This window comes from Danio aesculapii, chromosome 9, assembly GCF_903798145.1.
Source record: "Danio aesculapii chromosome 9, fDanAes4.1, whole genome shotgun sequence".
Classification (NCBI taxonomy): domain Eukaryota; kingdom Metazoa; phylum Chordata; class Actinopteri; order Cypriniformes; family Danionidae; genus Danio; species Danio aesculapii.
The window spans coordinates 44482195-44501222 of NC_079443.1; the positions used below are offsets into that span (position 1 = coordinate 44482195).

At 36.2% G+C, this 19028-nt stretch overlaps 1 protein-coding gene across 3 annotated transcripts in view; it reads right to left on the reverse strand.

Moving 5' to 3' along the window:
* The window catches only part of znf385b (zinc finger protein 385B), a 316695-nt gene that overhangs the window by 34169 nt on the left and 263498 nt on the right, over positions 1–19028 (reverse strand). For all 3 annotated transcript variants that reach the window (XM_056465829.1, XM_056465830.1, XM_056465831.1), the window contains one exon: positions 16703–16813. In XM_056465829.1, coding sequence (XP_056321804.1) covers positions 16703–16813 — 111 coding nt within the window. The remainder of the gene's footprint in view (positions 1–16702; positions 16814–19028) is intronic.

Here is a 19028-nt window from a genome sequence, read left to right on the forward strand (position 1 = left end):
TTGCATTCTATTTTTTTTTATTCATTTATTGGCATTTTATTTATTTATTGTTAGCGAATTGAAAACAGATGTGCTGCTTAATGATTAGAAAAAATGAGCCATACATTTTCATTTGCACAATAAATAAATAAATAAATAAATAAATAAATAAATAAAATAATAAATAAATAAATAAATAAATAAATAAATAAATAAATAAATAAATAAACAAATAAATAAATAAATAAATGTAAAAAATTCTTATTAACCCCCAAACATAACTGACAGCACAATTTATACAAATGTATGTACTTGCACGAGATGTCACAATGCAGAAATTTAAGTGAAAAAGTACATTTCACAATCATTTCACACAGAAATGTTTCATGAGCGAGGCCCATAGGGCATTTATGACATTCTTCAGTGAATTGGCAAACACATACACGCTTTATTAATTGTTATGTTGCAAAAACATCTTTGCAACAAGAGCAGGACATGAACGAGCAAACATAAAAAGGCTTGCATTGGCAATAAGCGCCAGTAAGCCTTTCTGCTGATATTTGCAAATAGAAGCCGCCAGCAATATCAGTGCATTACCCTACAGCAGTCTGTGTATCCTCCAGTTCAGCACTCATGTACAGTACAAGAAACCTGTCAAACACATACACACCTACACATTGTAACAGCTTGTTGTTTGAAAGTGCACAGTTGATCTTGTAGGGAGTCTGTTATCTCATGCATACATATTTTGACTTTGTGGATTCATTCATTTTGACGCAATAAACAGACCAACCTCACACTGAGGATCACTTTGCTTTCCAATTCATTCTGTTTTTGTCTCATACTTTCATTCAATCAAATTTTTTTTTGCTAGTAGTGCACATTGGTGTTCTTTAGGTGAACAATTAATCTATGCAAGTTAATTCACTGAAAAAAAAGGTGTTTGGTAATCTTCAATTAAAGTATAACCATTTGCTTCCTTATCTGTTGATGTCAGTTTGACAGCTTCAGCCACAATATTCTCAGCCATACCCCTCTTTACCATTAGTTTAGTACCAGGGAATGATGTGCAAAAAGGAAGTCCCGCCCCCTACTCAATAATCTTTCAGTTTTAGTTGGAAGTACATCAATATACTGAGATAAAAGCCTCAGAAGCTTCCGGTTCATGTGAAAATATTCAAAAATTTTGATTTTGATTTAATTTTTTTTTTTGCAAAATGTGATTTACACATGATTTGTGTTCATAGACCTCAAAATCAGTCATACATTTCTTTTTTATTAACTGTGATTTATACATGCTGGACAAATAAGCTTTCCACTGATTTATTGCTTGATAGGATTTGGCTAATGCATAACTTTTTTAACTATTGGAATCTGAGAGTTAAAAATTTAGCCCAAATTAGGTTCTTATCCATTAAGTTCTTTACAAATGTTAATCATCACGCTCTTCCAGATAAGTTTGAGGCTGGGACCAAATTTCTTCAAATGACAAGTATCTAAGAAGGTCTGCACTATATTATTTATTAAATTAATCACAGGAGAAAAGAAAAAAAGCGTTTCGGTCATGATCCTTCATCTGTGTCTTTTTTTCCCCCGGTGATTTATTTAAACTATTAAGCGTGGACCTTCTTTGGTACTGTAAAATTACATTTTGATATACTTACTGTAGGAAATATACTAAATATCTTAAACATAATTTCCCCCTAATATTAGTATCTCTACAAATTTAATCCATTCAATATATATTTTGCCATTTCACACACAAGCCAATATTTTCACCCTAGAGACAAGCTGAAATCTCTCTGGATCCCCTAAATCTTTTCACAATATTAAATATGGCAGTTGGTGAAAAACCTAAATTCTTTGTCATTTTGTTTTACAGAAATGTGCACAAAACGATGAGCCATGATCTAACTTCTCGCAGTGACTGAGATGATTCTTTTATACACAAACATCACCAATCATCAGTCTACATACTTTTTGTGGACTATTCCAAACTATTTAATTGGGATATTTTATGTATTTTTTTTACTTACAACATTTACTTACAATATATCTTGCCTGTATAACAACTTGAATATTTGTATATTAATACTGATAAAAACAATTAAATAAAAGATACAAATCATTTTGTACATAATACAGCATACCAACTTTTTTGGAATAGAGATTGTAGTTAAATGTACAGGACTGCCTGAATGCAAGCCATAGCAATGCTATTGTAGACCTGTATTTCTCAACAACTGGAAACAGAGAGTCCAGCAAAGCAGTTTTTACATTGACAATCCTTGCTTTGCTACAGCTAATGAAACAGGCATGACACACTTCAGCTTTGAGTATGTGTAGTTGTGCATGCAACAAATGTGGTCCTGCACTGACAGTCTCATATGATTCAGCCAATTATGCAATACAAGGGTTATTAATGCCAAATGCTGTTGTTTTTCCGAGGCCACAGGTCTCTGCCACAAAAACCTCTGCACACACACTCGCTCGCTGAAGTCATGCAGCAATTATGACATACTCTTTCCCTAACCCCTCACTTCAGCCTTTAAAATAATTTTTCAGGACAATAACAACCTTAATTTGATGACACACGCACACACACGCTCACCAATTATTTATTGCAGAGCACAGCTAAAGTGTTTTTGTTCAACTCTACATTACTTATTTATTTTAAAGATTTGCCCTCCTACTCAAAGCTCAAAACATCAGAAGATTTCTTAAATGTGTGAACTCCAGATTAATCTTTTAGCTGAACATCCCTTGATCTGAACTCCCACCGGTAATCCATCTTCCAAATAACCACTTTCAAAAAAAGACAAAAGAATTCGTTTAAATAGGGATTAGATTCACACGGCATTGATTCCAGTTAATTAAACACTCTGTTATTGATTCTTTCAGTACTTTGGAGGAAAACATCAATCCTTATAATTAGTCCTAACAATAAAGCTTAAAACAAAAATATACAAATAACAAAATAAATGTCAAATACACAGTAAAAACACAATCCCCTCCAAAAATGCAAAATTAAAAAAAAAGAAAAGAGATATACCTATGTCATTTGGATTCTAATATTCTATTTATTTATTTAATTCGATACTTTCTTATCTGCACCTTAAATACATCCTATGATGCGAAAGCAAAAATTAAGAAAAACAACTCATGATAATGTAAAGAAATCTATACACTACCTGACAAAAGTCTTGTCGCTTATCCAGGTTTTAGGAACACCAAACAATAACTTGACTTCTAGTTGATTATTTGGTATCAGAAGTGGCTTATATGAAAGGCAAAGGCCTCTAGATTACGCTTATTTTACCAAAATAAAATATGATTATGCCTTGATTTTTAATTATTTAATTAGGACAGTAAGGTTTCACTTTGCTTAGACAAAAGTTTTGTGACATAACAGAAATAATGTACTGTATAGAATATAAAGTCTTGGTGCAGTGGAAAAAGAATTAATATTGTGTATGACTCCCATGAGCTTGGAGGACTGCATCCATACATCTCTGCAATAACTCAAATAACTTATTAATAAAGTCATCTGGAATGGCAAAGAAAGCGTTCCTGCAGGACTTCCAGAGTTCATCAAGTTTCTTTAGATTTATCTTCAATGCCTCCTACATCTTACCCCAGACATGCTCAATAATGTTCATGTCTGGTGACTGGGCTGGCCAATCCTGAAGCACCTTGACCTACTTTGCTTTCAGGTACTTTGATGTGGAGGCTGAAGTATAAGAAAGAGCACTGCTGAAGAATTTGCCGTCTCCTGTGGTTTGTAATGTAATGGGCAACACAAATGTCTTGATACCTCAGGTTGTTGATGTTGTCATCCACTCTGCAGATCTCTCGCACGCCCCCATACTGAATGTAACCTCAAACCATGATTTTTCCGTCACCAAACTTGACTGATTTATACGAGAATATTGGGTCCTAAACATAATAGTTTTAATAACTCATTTCTAATAACTGATTTATTTTATCTTTGCCACGATGACGAAATAATATTTTAGATAGATATTTTTTCACGACACTTCTATACAGCTTAAAGTGACATTTAAAGGCTTAACGAAGTCAATTACGTTAACTAGGCAGGTTAAGGTAATTACTGTAGGCAGTTTACTGTATAACGATGGTTTGTCCTGTTGACTATCGAAAAAAATATAGCTTATAGGAGCTAATAATTTAGACCTTAAAAATGGCTATAAAAAATAAAAATTGCTTTCAATCTAGCTGAAATAAAACAAATAAGACTTTCTCCAGAAGAAACAATATTATCAGGCATACTGTGAAAATTTCCTTGCTCTGTTAAACATCATTTGGGAAATATTTTAAAAAGAAAAAAAAAATTCAAAGGTGGGCTAATAATTCTGACTTCAACTGTATATAAACTGTTTATAACAGCATATAAATTATATTTTGTTTAATAATGAGTTACATGAAAGACAAAGTAATGTTTAACATGCAATTTAAATGATGACTATACTAATTCTTTTAATTTTTGTCAAGTGTGACAGTGAAAATGCACAGCCATGTCAACAACCCATTTCTTTTGGTAATACAGTTTAATGTTTCTTACTAACAATAAAATAGCTAACAACTCTTTCTAAGCATTATTAATATGTTTTGGGTGCTGTAGATTCAGTAGCAATGCAGCACTGTTTATACAATAACAATTGAATCTAAAAAAGCTGCATGCAGATTGACAACTTAAAAGTTTACCAAGTCATCTATAGTGCCAGTAGTAATGGAACTGATCTTTAATTCCCATATAATAGTTCAGAAGATTTGCTGAACATTCCCATCTCCAGCTTTTTTTCTCTTATCTCCAGACATGTAAGCCCTGCACACATCCGGTTTTAAGATCTGTCTGTGATACCATCATGAGTAGTCATCCGAGAAATATCACTGTTTACACCTGTTAGTAAAGCATGCTAAAACATGGTTTATGTTGAGGTTTTAAAATTGGTAAAGCAGGCAGGGATTCTGATGCTCATCTCAAGATATGATACAAAATCACTCATCAATAAATAAATAAATAAAAATTACTTATTTGAAATTGCTGTTCAGACATTTTGGGTTGGTAATATTTATTTATGCTTATTATATACATTCAAGCCCGAGATTATTCATACCCCTGGGGTTTATTTATATATAATACTATTACTTTTTTTCATATACATTATTATTTATCATTTATATATTTTTATTTAGAATTTTTTTCAACATGGATGCATTTATTTGATAACATGTACAGCCAAAACAGTAATACTGTAAAATCCTACAGTTTGATTTGCTTCTATTTTAACACATTTTAACATGTAATTTATTCCTGTGATGGTCTTTAAATGTAACATGATCATGTTTTTCAGGATTTGATGCTCTAGAAATAATAGTGTGTGAAACAAAAAACAAAACAAAACAAAAAACAACAACAATTGTTACTTTTCCATTGGTGAAACAGAAAGAAAAACAACAACATTGCATCTAAAATGTAACTCACTCAACATTTTATAAAACGATTCAAAACTAGATCGGCTTTGTGATTGTTCTTAACATGCTGAAAATGGTACTCTTTAGTTTAAGTACCAAATCTCACTAATCTCTCTATTAACTACTACTATTATTATTATGGCTGTTTATTAATACTTACTAAATTCATATTCTGCATGATCTTAATCTACCTCCCTAATCTTACCCAATACCAAAACTACTACCTTAATAAATGTTAATAACTAGCAAAGTACGAGTGTATTGAGCCAAAAGCCATGATTAACAGTTAAAAGTGTGACTGAAAACATCTTCTTATTAAGAACAGCTAAAATAGTTATTTCTTTTAACCTAACCCTAAAGCTTACATTTTTTTCTAACCCATTTAACTCATTCTGATGAGAAAAAAGACCCCACGTTTTCTATTACTAGTGCATTTAAACACATTAATTTAACTCCTTCAAACCCAAATCATGTTCCAAGTTTGTGAAAAATGTAAAAGTATGTTTTCACAGTTCTTGCGGCTCCTATAAATGAGACCAAATCATAATAACAAAAATGCAACATCCTTTAAGTATATATACACTACCGGTCAAGAGCTTGGAGTCAGTAGGATTTTTAAATATTTTAAAACAAGCTTCTCCTGCTCACCAAGGCTGCATTTACTCAATCAAAAATACAGTACAAATTATACAATTGTGAAATGTTATTGCACTATAAAATAACTGCTCAAAAGTAGTTTAATTTAGTTTAATCATTTATTGCAGTCATTTTAGAGATGAATTTTCAGCTTCATTACTCCAGCCTTCAGAGTCACATAATCCTTCAGAAATCACTCTAATGTCAATTATTATTATTATCATTATTATTATTATTATTATTAATGCTTATAGTAAAAAAAGCAATAATGACTAGAGTAATACTTTGATTTGAAACTACATGCAATAATTAATAAATATTTTTTAAATAAATAAGTATTTAACAATTACATTTTTTTTATAAACAGAGTAATTTTCTTAAAAAAAAAAAAAAAAAGAAAACATGGGAAAAAAAAAAAAAAATGACCCCAAACTTTTGACCGGTAGTGTATTTACAGTTGAAGTCAGAATTATTAGCCCCCCTTTAAATTTTTTGCTTTTTTAAATATTTCCCAAATTATGTTTGGCTAGAATAAAAGCAGTTTTGAATTTTTTAAAAGCCATTTTAAAGGTCAAACATATTAACTCCTTTAAGCTAATCTTTTTTCCGATAGTCTACAGAACGGACCATCATTATACGGTAACTTGCTTAATTACCCTAACCTGCCTAGTTAACCTAACTAACCTTGAGGAATATCTTGTAAAATATCATTTGCTGTCATCAGATAAAATAAAGCAGCTATTAGAAATGAGTTATTAAAACTATTATGTTTAGAAATGTGTTGAAGAAATCTCTCCGTTAAACAGAAATTGGGGAAAAAAATAAACAGGGGACTAACAATTCAGGGGGGCTAATAATTCTGACTTCAACCGTATTTGAAAAAAATCCTAATCTAAATCTTGCAATGTTACAAAAGATTTGAAACTTGAATTAGCCAGTGCAATCCCTCTTTTTTACATACAATATATGAAATATTGGCAAACATATCCATAAATCTGAATAAAAACATTGTAAATGTGGCTTACGTCTGTGTCTGGAGTGAAGTAATACCATGCTGCTTTTCAATGTAGTGAATTTTTTTCAAATTACAACACGCCGAGCCTTACTGCTATTTGATTAGATGACAATCGTCCACTCTCATGGACTGCAGGCTTTAAATAACATGAAATGCTCAGGAATCACAAAAACACAGGGTCCGAAGGGGTTAATATGGAACAAAATCAATGCCAAAAGTATTGAATTAAAAAGCTTGTTGACTAGCACAAAATGAATAAAATAATACATTATAAATGTTATTATATGATATTTATTTAGGCTATTGCGCTTAAATAAGTCATCTGTGATTCTAAATCAATATTTCTTTTTATCCTCCTTATTGGAATGGCCTTGAATCCTCCTTGAATTTATGATAACGCATTTCTGAACTGAAATAAAATGAACTGAAAATTGCCTTTTGAATATTATACATCGCATTTTTAAACAGTATTAAATATTTAGTAAGTGAAATCTGGAAGCTGAATATGAATTATTGTATTTATCAGTATGAAAATGTGTTTGAAATATTTTTAGTTGAAATATTCACAGCTTAAATAAACAGCTATGTTAAATTTCAGGACCTAAAAATTCAGACCCTCACAACTGAAGTCATTAAAATGCAAGCACTTGTTAATTCAGTGTATTATTATTTTTTCAGTTTGTGCACTTTGTCCTTACCCCAGGTGGAGGAGTTCAAGTATGGTTTTGTTCACGAGTGAGGGAAGGATGGAACGTGAGATTGACTGGTGGATTGGTGCAGTAGCAGCAGTAATGCGGTCGATGTATCGGTCTGTTGTGGTAAAGAAGGAGCTGAGCCAAAAGGCGAAGCTCTCGATTTATCGGTCAATCTACATACTCTCACCTATGGTCATGAGCCTAGTGTCAAAACCGAAAGGACAAGATCTCGAATACAAGCGGCCGAGATGGGTTTCCTTTGCAGGGTGGCAGGGTGCACCCTTATGGACAGGGTGAGGAGCTCTGTCACCCGGGAGGAGCTCGGAGTAGAGCCGCTGCTCCTCCACATCGAGAGAAGTCAGCTAAGGTGGCTCAGGCATCTGTTTCGGATGTCTCCTGGACGCCTACATAGGGAGGTGTTTCAGGCATTTCCCACCAGGAGGAGGCCTCAGGGAAGGCCCAGGAGACGTAGGAGGGACTATGTCTCTCGGCTGGCATAAGAACGCCTTGGGATCCCCCTGGAGGAGCTGGAGGAAAGTCTGGGGTTCTCTCCTAAGACTGCTGCCCCCACGACCCGGCCCCGGAAAAGGGGTAGAAAATGAATGAATGAAAGTTTGTGCTATTCAACAAGCTTTTTTACTCAATAGGTTTGGCATTGATTTTCTTCCATAGTTTAAATACATAAATTTACATGACTAATTATATAGCAACAACAAATATGAAATAAAAATATAGTATCCAAAACGACTACAGTGTTAAGCGATTTCCTGCATCTTAACCCCAGGTGTAATCTTAAATTAAAATGCATTAAATGTACTCTTGTAATTTGAGAGCAGGCCGTCTTTATGCTGTTGGGTAACTTTAGTCAAGCAACAACACGACAGTTGGACACAGACAACGTGTTGCAAGGCTGTGACGCCTGTAATGACACAGCATGTATAAGAGAGCATCAAGCTTTAATGAGATGTGCTGGTTACCTGTCATATTGGCTTGTTCTCACATAAGGACTGCAGGTCTCTGGAGGGAAGCCGCCACTTCACCTAATGTCACATCACAGCATGACACACACCTTCAGATCAGGTGACTTCAAATGAAAATGGCCCAGGCTTCTCTGTTACGCCGAGCGCAAATGGAGATAAAACAGCTCATTTACAGGAGATAAGGGAAACCTAAGAGCGGATACGCCAGCCATTATTCTCATTTCTTTAATGCAGTCTTCAAAAGAACACACTACTGCTTCACCTTCAAAACCAACACCTTGTGAAGGCAAAAAAAAACAAAAAAAAAAACAGCATCAGACAATAACGTAACTGACAAAAGACAAAGCCGATGGGGCAAACAAAAAGGTTATACTATAAACAGCTTGTGTGTGTGTATGTGTGTGTCTGTTTGTTTGGAAAAAAATAAAACGGAGCTGCGATTTTCCCACAATCGTTATTCAGGCCACATCTGCAAGAATTTATTTTAACAGCTAAACAGAGGGCCAAGATTTCAGACGAAATATGAAATAAAAAACACTATATCAAACCCAAAACGGTTTATTGAACTGTCAGCTGCCTGCAGGCCTTGCCTAAAGTGTAATTGCGGCGTTAAAAAAAGAAGAAGTTGCATTCTGCAGTAAATGGGAGCGTGTTTAGTTTGTGGAAAGCACATAAAACCTAATGCTGAACACATTAATTGTAAGGTCATTTATATGAGGAATTTCAGAGGCTGGAGTTGAACTGTAAACCTGCGAGGGGTCAGTAAATTACGTGTGCGGATTTGAATTGTTAAAGACTGTAATTATACGCTTGGCGAAGTTTTTAAACATAATGGACGTAAATGGCGTTTAAGTTGTGTGGCTTTTTGCACACATTGATCTGAGCCATTAATTAGCACTAATCTATAGTGATGCAGGGAACATGTTGTGCGTTTCCATTTGTACACATTAGCCTAACAGCCCTGATGACGCTCACCAGCATAGCACACTGCAAGCACATCATGACTTTGCCAAGTACGATGCTATCCTGGATTAACATCTTCAGTTGAAGTCCGAATTATTAGCCCCCCCTTTAATTTTTTTTTAAAAATATTTCCCAAATTATGTTTAACAGAGCAAGGAAATTTTCACAGAATGTCTGATAATATTTTTCCTTCTGCAGAAAGTCTTATTTGTTTTATTTCGGCTACAATAAAAGCAGTTTTTAATTTTTTAAAAGCCATTTTTAGGTCAAAATTATTAGCCCCTTTAAGCTATTTTTTTCAATAGTCTACATAACAAACCATCGTTATACAGTAACTTGCCTAATTACCCTAACCTGCCTAGTTAACCTAATTAACCTGGTAAAGCCTTTAAATGTCACTTTGAGCTGTATAGAAGTGTCTTAAAAAATCTAGTAAAATATTATTTACTGTCATCATGGCAAAGATAAAATAAATAAGTTATTAAAATTAGTTATTAAAACTATTGTTTAGAAATGTGTTGAAAAAAAAAATCTTCTTTCTGTTAATCAGAAATTAGGGGGGAAAAAAAAAACAGGGGGGCTAATAATTCTGACTTCAACTGTGTGTTGATCCTGAAATGTAAGTCATAGCTATCCCCTACCCCTAAACCCAACCATAACTGTAAATTACTCCCCAAATTAGAGGGAAAAAATAGATGGATAACAAGTGCATAAACCTAACTGTAAGCCTAAACTTAACATAAACGGTAAATGTATCCCTTAATTCTGATTAGAATGTAATGAGTCCTTTCTAAATGGAATTATATAGCAATAAAAAACAAAACCCCATTCTGATAAATTTTAGTCTTCCATATCCTGAATTACAGGGTCATTCTAACCGCATTCTAATACATCCTTCATGATACAGTCACTGCTTTTGGACTCTAGTAGATTTTAGTTTAGTTTAGTGAGTGATATATTTGATAATGTTGTTCTCATTTTTAAACCAACAATCCGAACATCATCTCAGATGCAAACAAATCATTGTTAATTTACACCACTATGGGAACATTTCATAGTACAAGCAGAAGGGAATTTCACACTCTGTTTATCTCATCCGTTTATGTCATTTTTTAATGAAAATGCCCATTAGACACTTCACAGCAGCACACCACAACTCACTATGGAAACAAACGCATTGAGTGGAACAATTGCTTCCCTAAAATCTTCATTAGAGCCTGGCCGAGGATGTGTTCGGCTTTGGTTGCACAATGTTTTTTTTTTCTCCCCTCTGGCAACAGGATTGGATGACACTGAGTCCAGAGCGTGCTCTAAAGCTAGGGATTAAATTACACCGCAAGACTGTGGCAAAACGAATAGGCGTTTGAGCTTTAATAAAGTCACAGACAAAGTTTGTAGCTTCCGAAGGCAAATGCTAATCTGCACGAGCAAGCTGCGAGACCAATACAAGCCATTTTCCCTATGTATAATGTACTGTATGTGGATATCTGTTCTCCCGCAATGCCAACAGCACAGCGCCTGACAAACACGGCGTGTTCAGGCCTGTGGAGATGGAAGGTGAACACAGGACGTGGCCTGATTCACTCTGACACGCCAACCAGAGCATCGCATCCACTTAAGCGAGATGTGCTTTGGACTGGGCCTGCAGATGAGCATCTCCAGGGAGCACGGAGAGCGGGACAGACAGCTCTATCGGTGGAGATCACAACGTGGAAACACATGCACCCTCAATTAGCATCAAAGAGCCCGGTGCTCTGGAGAACATCCGCTGACACTTCTGCTCACTCAGATACACCGCTTAATCTTTAAGAGCATTGTTCAAACGCCTGATAGTGAGAGGAAACGGTTTTAAATTATCGCAAGAAGGGAAGTCATTTCACTTTCCGCTTTTATTGTGCCTGTTTAGAACAAGAGAGACGATAACAGGAAGCCAAGACAAGTTAATCTCTAGCAGTCGCTTCGATTCAGAGGCTGTGTTGGAAAACGAGGGTTTCAAACTCGATAGCAATCAAGCAATTATACACCGCAGGAGGGAACAACAGGGACACCCGGCGGACGCCCCAATTGAGAATCCACGTCTGGATATGCTCAAAAGTCCAAAGGGGTTCCCTGGGTTCCCGTGCCGCATTCCTGCTTGTTTGTCATGATGAAGATGAAAAAGAGCTGGAGGAGACAAAACAGATGCACAATGCGTCTGTTTTCCACTCTGAGAGAAACCTTTTCTCAATTACCGCTCGCAGTGGGAGCCCTCTGTCAGCCAGGGCTTATTGCCACCCTGTGCCATTCATCTTAAATTAAATGGCTTAATCAATGCCAAGACAGAGTGGAACAACATGGCAGTACAGTAAGTAATTACCCTCTCTCCCATAGAGAACAGCACAGCTCAAGCCTCCGCCAGCTAACTCTGTGCAGGAGCCCACACCTGTGCGCACACTCGTAAATACAGCGATAAGGTTTAGAGAAACCGCTGGGATTTTATGGCTCTGCCAGTGAGTAAACAATGGCACATTTTATTTTGGACATTACGCAAAAACAATCTAACTAACCAACTACAGAATGAAAACCTGCATTTGCCACAGAATAAAAAAAAACGTAATTATTTATAGAATTATTTCATAGCTATTAGTTATAAAATTATTTCTTGCAGTTATGAGTTTATAGGTTATCACACATTTCTGACCTCTTTTCCTTTCTGAGTGATTACTTTGACTTTAACCTGTTAGCCAGCACTCACTTAGTGAAGTTTATTCATAAGCTAATTTCAAGAGGATCACGTGCTTATGATTGATTGCTGGTCCCACATTAGCCAATTCATGATTCACCAAACTGTAAAACCCAACAGTCTACTTTATCAAATGAAATGAGTGTAGTTAACTCAAAATTGACTTAAAGTTAATTCTACTCATTTGAAAAGAGTTTTGAACTCAGAGTTGAAGGTAATGCCTTAATTAAATACCTCATCACTTCAACTTAAATGGAGCAAGTTGACAGTACTAATATAGATTAGTTTTTTTACTAAAATGGTTTGTAGCAATCGGTTTCAAATGGTTTGAGTTGCCTTAACCTATTGGGTATTTACAGTACTCAGTTGGTTTGAGTTCTCTTCATCTATTGTGTTTTACTGTGCTAAAATTGCTTCGTTTACTCAAATAGATTAAGTTCACAGTACTCATTACGATTAGTTTTTTAATTTAAATATTTTGTTGCAATCGGTGTCCTCAAATGGTTTGAGTTACCTTAACTTTTTGGGTTTTACAGTGCAGACGATTTCTAAGTCACCATAAATAGTCATCTTCGTTTTGAAGAATCCCCCCTTCCACTCCTACCCCTTCTCTTTTCCTAGATGGGCGGCCTGGCGGACCAGTGGTTAGCACTGTTGCCTCACAGCAAGAAAGTCACTGGTTCTAATCCTTACCAAGCAAGTCGACGTTTTTTGTACTGCGTTTACATGTTCTTCCCGTGCTCACGTGGGTTTCCCCCGGGGCCTCAGGTTTCCTCCCACCATCTAAAAACATGCAACTTAAGTTAATTGACTAATCCAAATCGGCACCACAGATGTGCTCATAGCAATCCCTAATTGTTCATTAGCTACAAACAGCAGGGTAGTTCTCGAGATCTACCTGAGCTCAAACTCCCCTCTCACCCTGCAAGCGGGAGAGAGCCCTGGGCTCGAGGATCTTATGAGCTTAGGGCTCTCTTCTGGGACAGTATGCCAAACACACTTTATAATCAATCATCAGCTAAGTGTGAACTCTTGAATGGCCATTTACACTACCTAACTTTAAAAAGTAACAGTATTTGACCCCAGCCAAACAAAAAATAGGTATCATTGGAAAGAAGACACTTTGAGCTTTACTATGGTCCATCTAGAAAGTTTCAAGCTAAAAAATATAAAAACAAATAATAATAACAGTATAAACTTGCAAGTGTATATCTCACAAATCTGAGTTTATTTCTTGTGATTTGATAATTGAGTTTTCTTTCTGACAATCATGAATGATTTTTATTCTGAATTGTGACATATAAACTCAAATTTGCATCTTTAAGTCAAAACTGCGTGATCCAAGATCAAAATTCTGAGAAAAACAAAACATTTGTGAGATCAGAAATGCATGGGGGGGGGGTTTAAAAGAAGTCTAATAGACATCTAAGAATAGCTCAAAACTAGACTAGTCATCAAATACACAGGAATGAATCACTACCTAATCTCTATCTATTGTGCATATTTGATGATTAGTCATGGTTCTCAAAAACCGGACCATGGATCAATTAGTACCGGGCCACACCAAAAATCCTTGATTATTTCATTTTATTTATAGTCTGAACAATCTTTTATTTTAAAAAATCTTTTATTTTTGAAAAATCACTGTAATCTCTCGCTTACATCTCAGTCACTTGAGTGCTCAAATTTAAGCCACAAGCAGCAAAATGAGTAAGAAACAGATGTCTTTGGAAAGTATCTTTGCAAGGGAAAAAGGCCCAGTAAAGGACCCACGAACTGCCAAGGAATATATCCACAACCCATTTGTCAACAAATCAGGTGAATCCACCATGGTTGTCAAAGAAGATCAACTGCTGGAGATCACAAATAACGGCAGCCTTTTAGGGGCCGTTCACATATTGTGTCTTTTCGAGAGTTCACGCAAGTTCGTTGTTTCCAATGGAGGTGCGTGCCTTGCATACACAAGCAGCGTTGACGTCTTCCAGACGCAAACAGTTAAATGAATTCTGCGAGTGCACCACGAGTCACGTCACAAAAATTGACTGATTAGCTTCAGCTTGTATGGAATATACACATTTCGTCAGACTAATTATCTCGGACAAACACTGAACACCCAAACACTGCAGTGCAAGGGTGACAGCAATGTTTTGTCAGCTTGTCATGAAAATGGTTGATGGTCGCCTAGCAAGATACAACCTACGAAACAATACTACACCCCCCAGTCTGCGGTAAAATTGTCAAGGGCCACTGTCTTAAGCAGGTTGCACACCGAAAGCGCCGCTCGGCGCCGCGACACAGCACGCACATGACAGTTAAAAGTATCACACACCAGACGCTGACATTCGCATGATATTTAACATGAAACCAATCAGATGGTGCTCTGTGGCGCGGCAGAGAAACGAACAGTGTCCTGAGTCATGGCTGGGCGCTGTGGACAGCCACTGACTTGTATGTATGGCGCTGCGTGGCGCTGCGTGGCGCTGCGTGGCGCTACGCGGCGCTTCTGGTGTGCGACCTACTTTAGGGTGCTTTTACATTAGCACATTTGATCCTCACCTGGGTTGCTTGACATCAGAATTTGGTCGCCTGAAAGAGGTGGTCTCGGGAACGGTTTGCACAAACTCTGATCCGGTTCACTTCTGATAAGAATGCAATCGTACCAAATCGTAGAAGTGAACCACAAACTGTACAACAAACTATCGTTTTCATAACGTTCATTCATGTGTGTATATCTGTGTATCACCTAATGTTATCTTGACTTCAAGCGGGACTGACCAAGTGCAAACACAGTTATAATATAGTTCTGCAGACATCGCGTGATGTTCTGAACGTTTTTAATATTTTTGAAGCAGATAGATGCAAATGGCCCTCTGTAGGTTACCAAAACCAAAAGTTTCAGTAAAAGCAGAAAGGCTGTGATATGCATACGTCTTTCCATTTTGGCGCCTTGGCTTTCACGGCCGTCCATCAGCTAGCGTCAGCTGTACACACAACAGTAGCTTGATGACGCAAGCGTGTTGGGGTTCAAAAGAAAAAAAGTGTGAACACAAACCAGCCGAGAACATGGCAAGGGGGACAATAGAACTTTGGTTCGGACCAGGTATTCGACCCAAGTGTAAAAAAACCCTTAGACCAGAGCTATTCAATTAGTTTGTCATGGGGGCCAGTTCATGAAAAGCCATCCAAACGGGGGGCCGGAGAGATATGACTTGCAATATAAGTGATGACAAAACAGCATATCAGAGCCTATATGCTGTATTTGTGGTCATAAAGACAGCCACATTGACTTTTTCTACATTAAGATGTTGATATGTTGTGTTTTGAAACTACATCACATCACTGCATTGTACAATGGCTTTTTTTTACAAGCATATCCAAATATCCAAGTTGAGCCTGGTTTTATCCAACCGTCTATGCTGAGATGTCTATTAGAGATCTATTAAACACAACATTTCTTGGTGGATAAACACAACTTTAAAGCTTTAAATCTTTCATTTTCTCCTGCTTTTTCTAAAAATATGGACATAATCCATGATGCAACAACAGCTAATTGCACTAAACAAAACAGAAGAATTTAAAATCATGCCGAAACTTCTTCACATGATAAATCTGTTCTGAATAAGAATGATTTTTGATTCCCTGCCCTAAGAGAGCATTTTATTTGCTGCTAACAACATCAGACATTTTTTTACTGGTGAATTGTGTTATCTGTGCTAAATTGGCATGTTTATGACGGACTCAATGACTTGAGGTGTAATCAACACAGGTATGAAAAACTGCAAAAAAATAACAATTGGTTTAATGAAACGATTGAAATGATCCAGCATGCGTCTTGTCGAAAAATGGCTGAGAAGTGTTCATTAAAAGCTGGCTGTGCGAACTGGCAGCATCACGTCTGCTGAAATTACCATACATTAGCACACTTACCTTGTTTTGTATGATTAATGAAGAGCGTTGCCACTTGCACCCTAAACGGCTGTACTGGGGCTAGCTTTAATCAGCCATCAGCGTGCAGAGCGAAATACAGCACTATAAAAACCACTTTTACATATACCGGACTGGCCTAAGATCACTTCTGTTTCCATATTTAATAGAAAAAAAAGCTACACTGGAAGGAGATGCAACACATGCACACAAACCACAGACAAAAAACATTTACACGTCTTCATATAAACACACATGAATATGGCCAGAGAAAGTTTGTTTTTGTACTCACATCTGAATTAAAGCGGATCTGACAGATGTTGCAAGAAATAACTTGCTTTTTCTTGGGAGGAATGGAGACTCCAAATGTGTGGTTGATTACTGCTTTCTGGACAGGGTCCATCTGGAAGACAAAGAGCAGAGGAGCACTTAGACTGCTTTCACACTAGAGATGGTGAGGACCACAGTCTGTTTGCCATCACTGTTTTAATGGTGTAGCTGATGTGAAAGATGTTTTCTCAAAATAAATTGTGTCAATGTACGTGTGGTACAAACGTTATCTAATTTATGGATGCAAATTAATGATTTTAGTTTGAATATTTTCATGCTTCTGCTCACACTTACAGTAATGTCATATTCAACGTTTTAGTATATCATATTAGACATAAGTACAAGTCGTTTCTGACATACAGTTGAGGACTCTCTTGTGAAATTTTAGTTTGGTTAGAATAAAAACAAAAAAGCACGCACACATATAACTTAATTCTTTAAAAAACTTAAGTCTTTAAATTGCACTTTAAACTGAATTGTAGTAAAACAACTAGAAAAAAAGTACTTTTATGGCAAAGACAAAATAAATTAGTTAATGTTTATCAAACAAACAAACAAGCAAACAAACAAACACCTAACCAACCAACCAACCTAACACCTAACCAACCAACCAACCAACCAACCAACCAACCAAACAAAACAGACAAACAAACAAAACAAAACAAACAAACAAACAAACAAACAAACAAACACCTAATCAACCAAGCAACCAAACACCTAACCAACCAACCAACCAAACAAACACCTTTCCAACCAACCAACCAAACACCTATCCAACCAATCAACCAACCAACCAACCAACCAAACACCTATCCAACCAATCAAACACCTATACAACCAATCAAACACCTATCCAACCAATCAACCAACCAACCAACCAACCAACCAAACACCTATCCAACCAATCAAACACCTATCCAACTAACCACACAAACACCTAACCAAACAACCAGCCAACAAAACAAACACCTAACCAACCAATCAAACACCTATCCAACCAACCGACTGCCAACTGACTCAGCCGAGGCTCGAACCAACAACCTACTTCCTGTGATGCGACCCATTACAGTACTAAAAGTCCCTAAATAAATTAAAGTACAGTACCTAACCAAATTAATCAGATTGCATGTGAAAGTAAGCAACTTTTATATACAGTTTAAGTCAGAATTATTAGCCCCCTGAATTATTAGCCCCCCTGTTTGTTGTTTTCCCCAATTTCTGTTTAACAGAAATAAGATTTTTTTCAACACATTTCTAAACATAATAGTTTTAATAACTCATTTCTAATAATTGACTTATTTTATTTTATCTATATAGCCATGATGACAGTAAATAATATTTGACTAGATATTTTTCAAGACACTTTTATACAGCTTAAAGTAACATTTGAAAGCTTAACTAGGTTAATTAGGTTAACTAAGCAGGTTAGGGTAATTAGGCAAGTTACTGTATAACGATGGTTGTTCTGTTGACTATCGGAAAAACAATAGCTTAAAGGGGCTAATAATTTTGTCCTTAAAATGGTGTTTAAAAAATTTAAAACTGCTTTTATTCTAGCCTAAATAAAACAAATAAGACTTTCTCCAGAAGAAAAAATATTATCAGACATACTGTGAAAATTTCCTTGTTCTGTTAAACATAATTTGGGAAATATTTAAAAAAGAAAAAAAATCAAAGGTGGGCTAATAATTCTGACTTCAACTGTATATAAATCTAAAGATCCTCATCTGGAGTCCAAGTTAATTTTGTTAACATGGTCAGTCTGTGAGCTGAATTTAGTGAAAAGTAAAACTAGTTTTGAGTCTTCATTCCCGCTCAACAGCTGCTTCAACTGCGATGCATTTGTAGGATGTAAGCGCTTGTGTTTCTGTGCACATGAAGGTTTGGTGTTAATTCAAAGTGACAAAAAAAACATGAATAAAACAGTGAAGCTGCCATCCCCTCATCCCAAGTCATTAGCTAGTAACAGTGGTAGACAGCTGTGCTATATTCATGATGCAGTCACAGTGATGAATGTGCCACAGTTTACAGCAAAAGTATCATTTGTAAAGACAAAGAAAAGGAGAGAAAAGCAGAGAGTTATAAAGATGTGAATCAGCCCCACCACAGAGTGTCCTCTCCATTATTCAGCCTCCATGACCCTGAACACTAGGTGAAAATGAGAGCAATAAGGATGCCAAGCTGCAGGCAAGACAGCTGTTTAATGGTGAGAATCAATGGCAGCCTTGCTTAAAGTCTACAGAAGGCAAGCCTGCAACCTTCAGCCAAATAAGGCATGACGGCTGAAG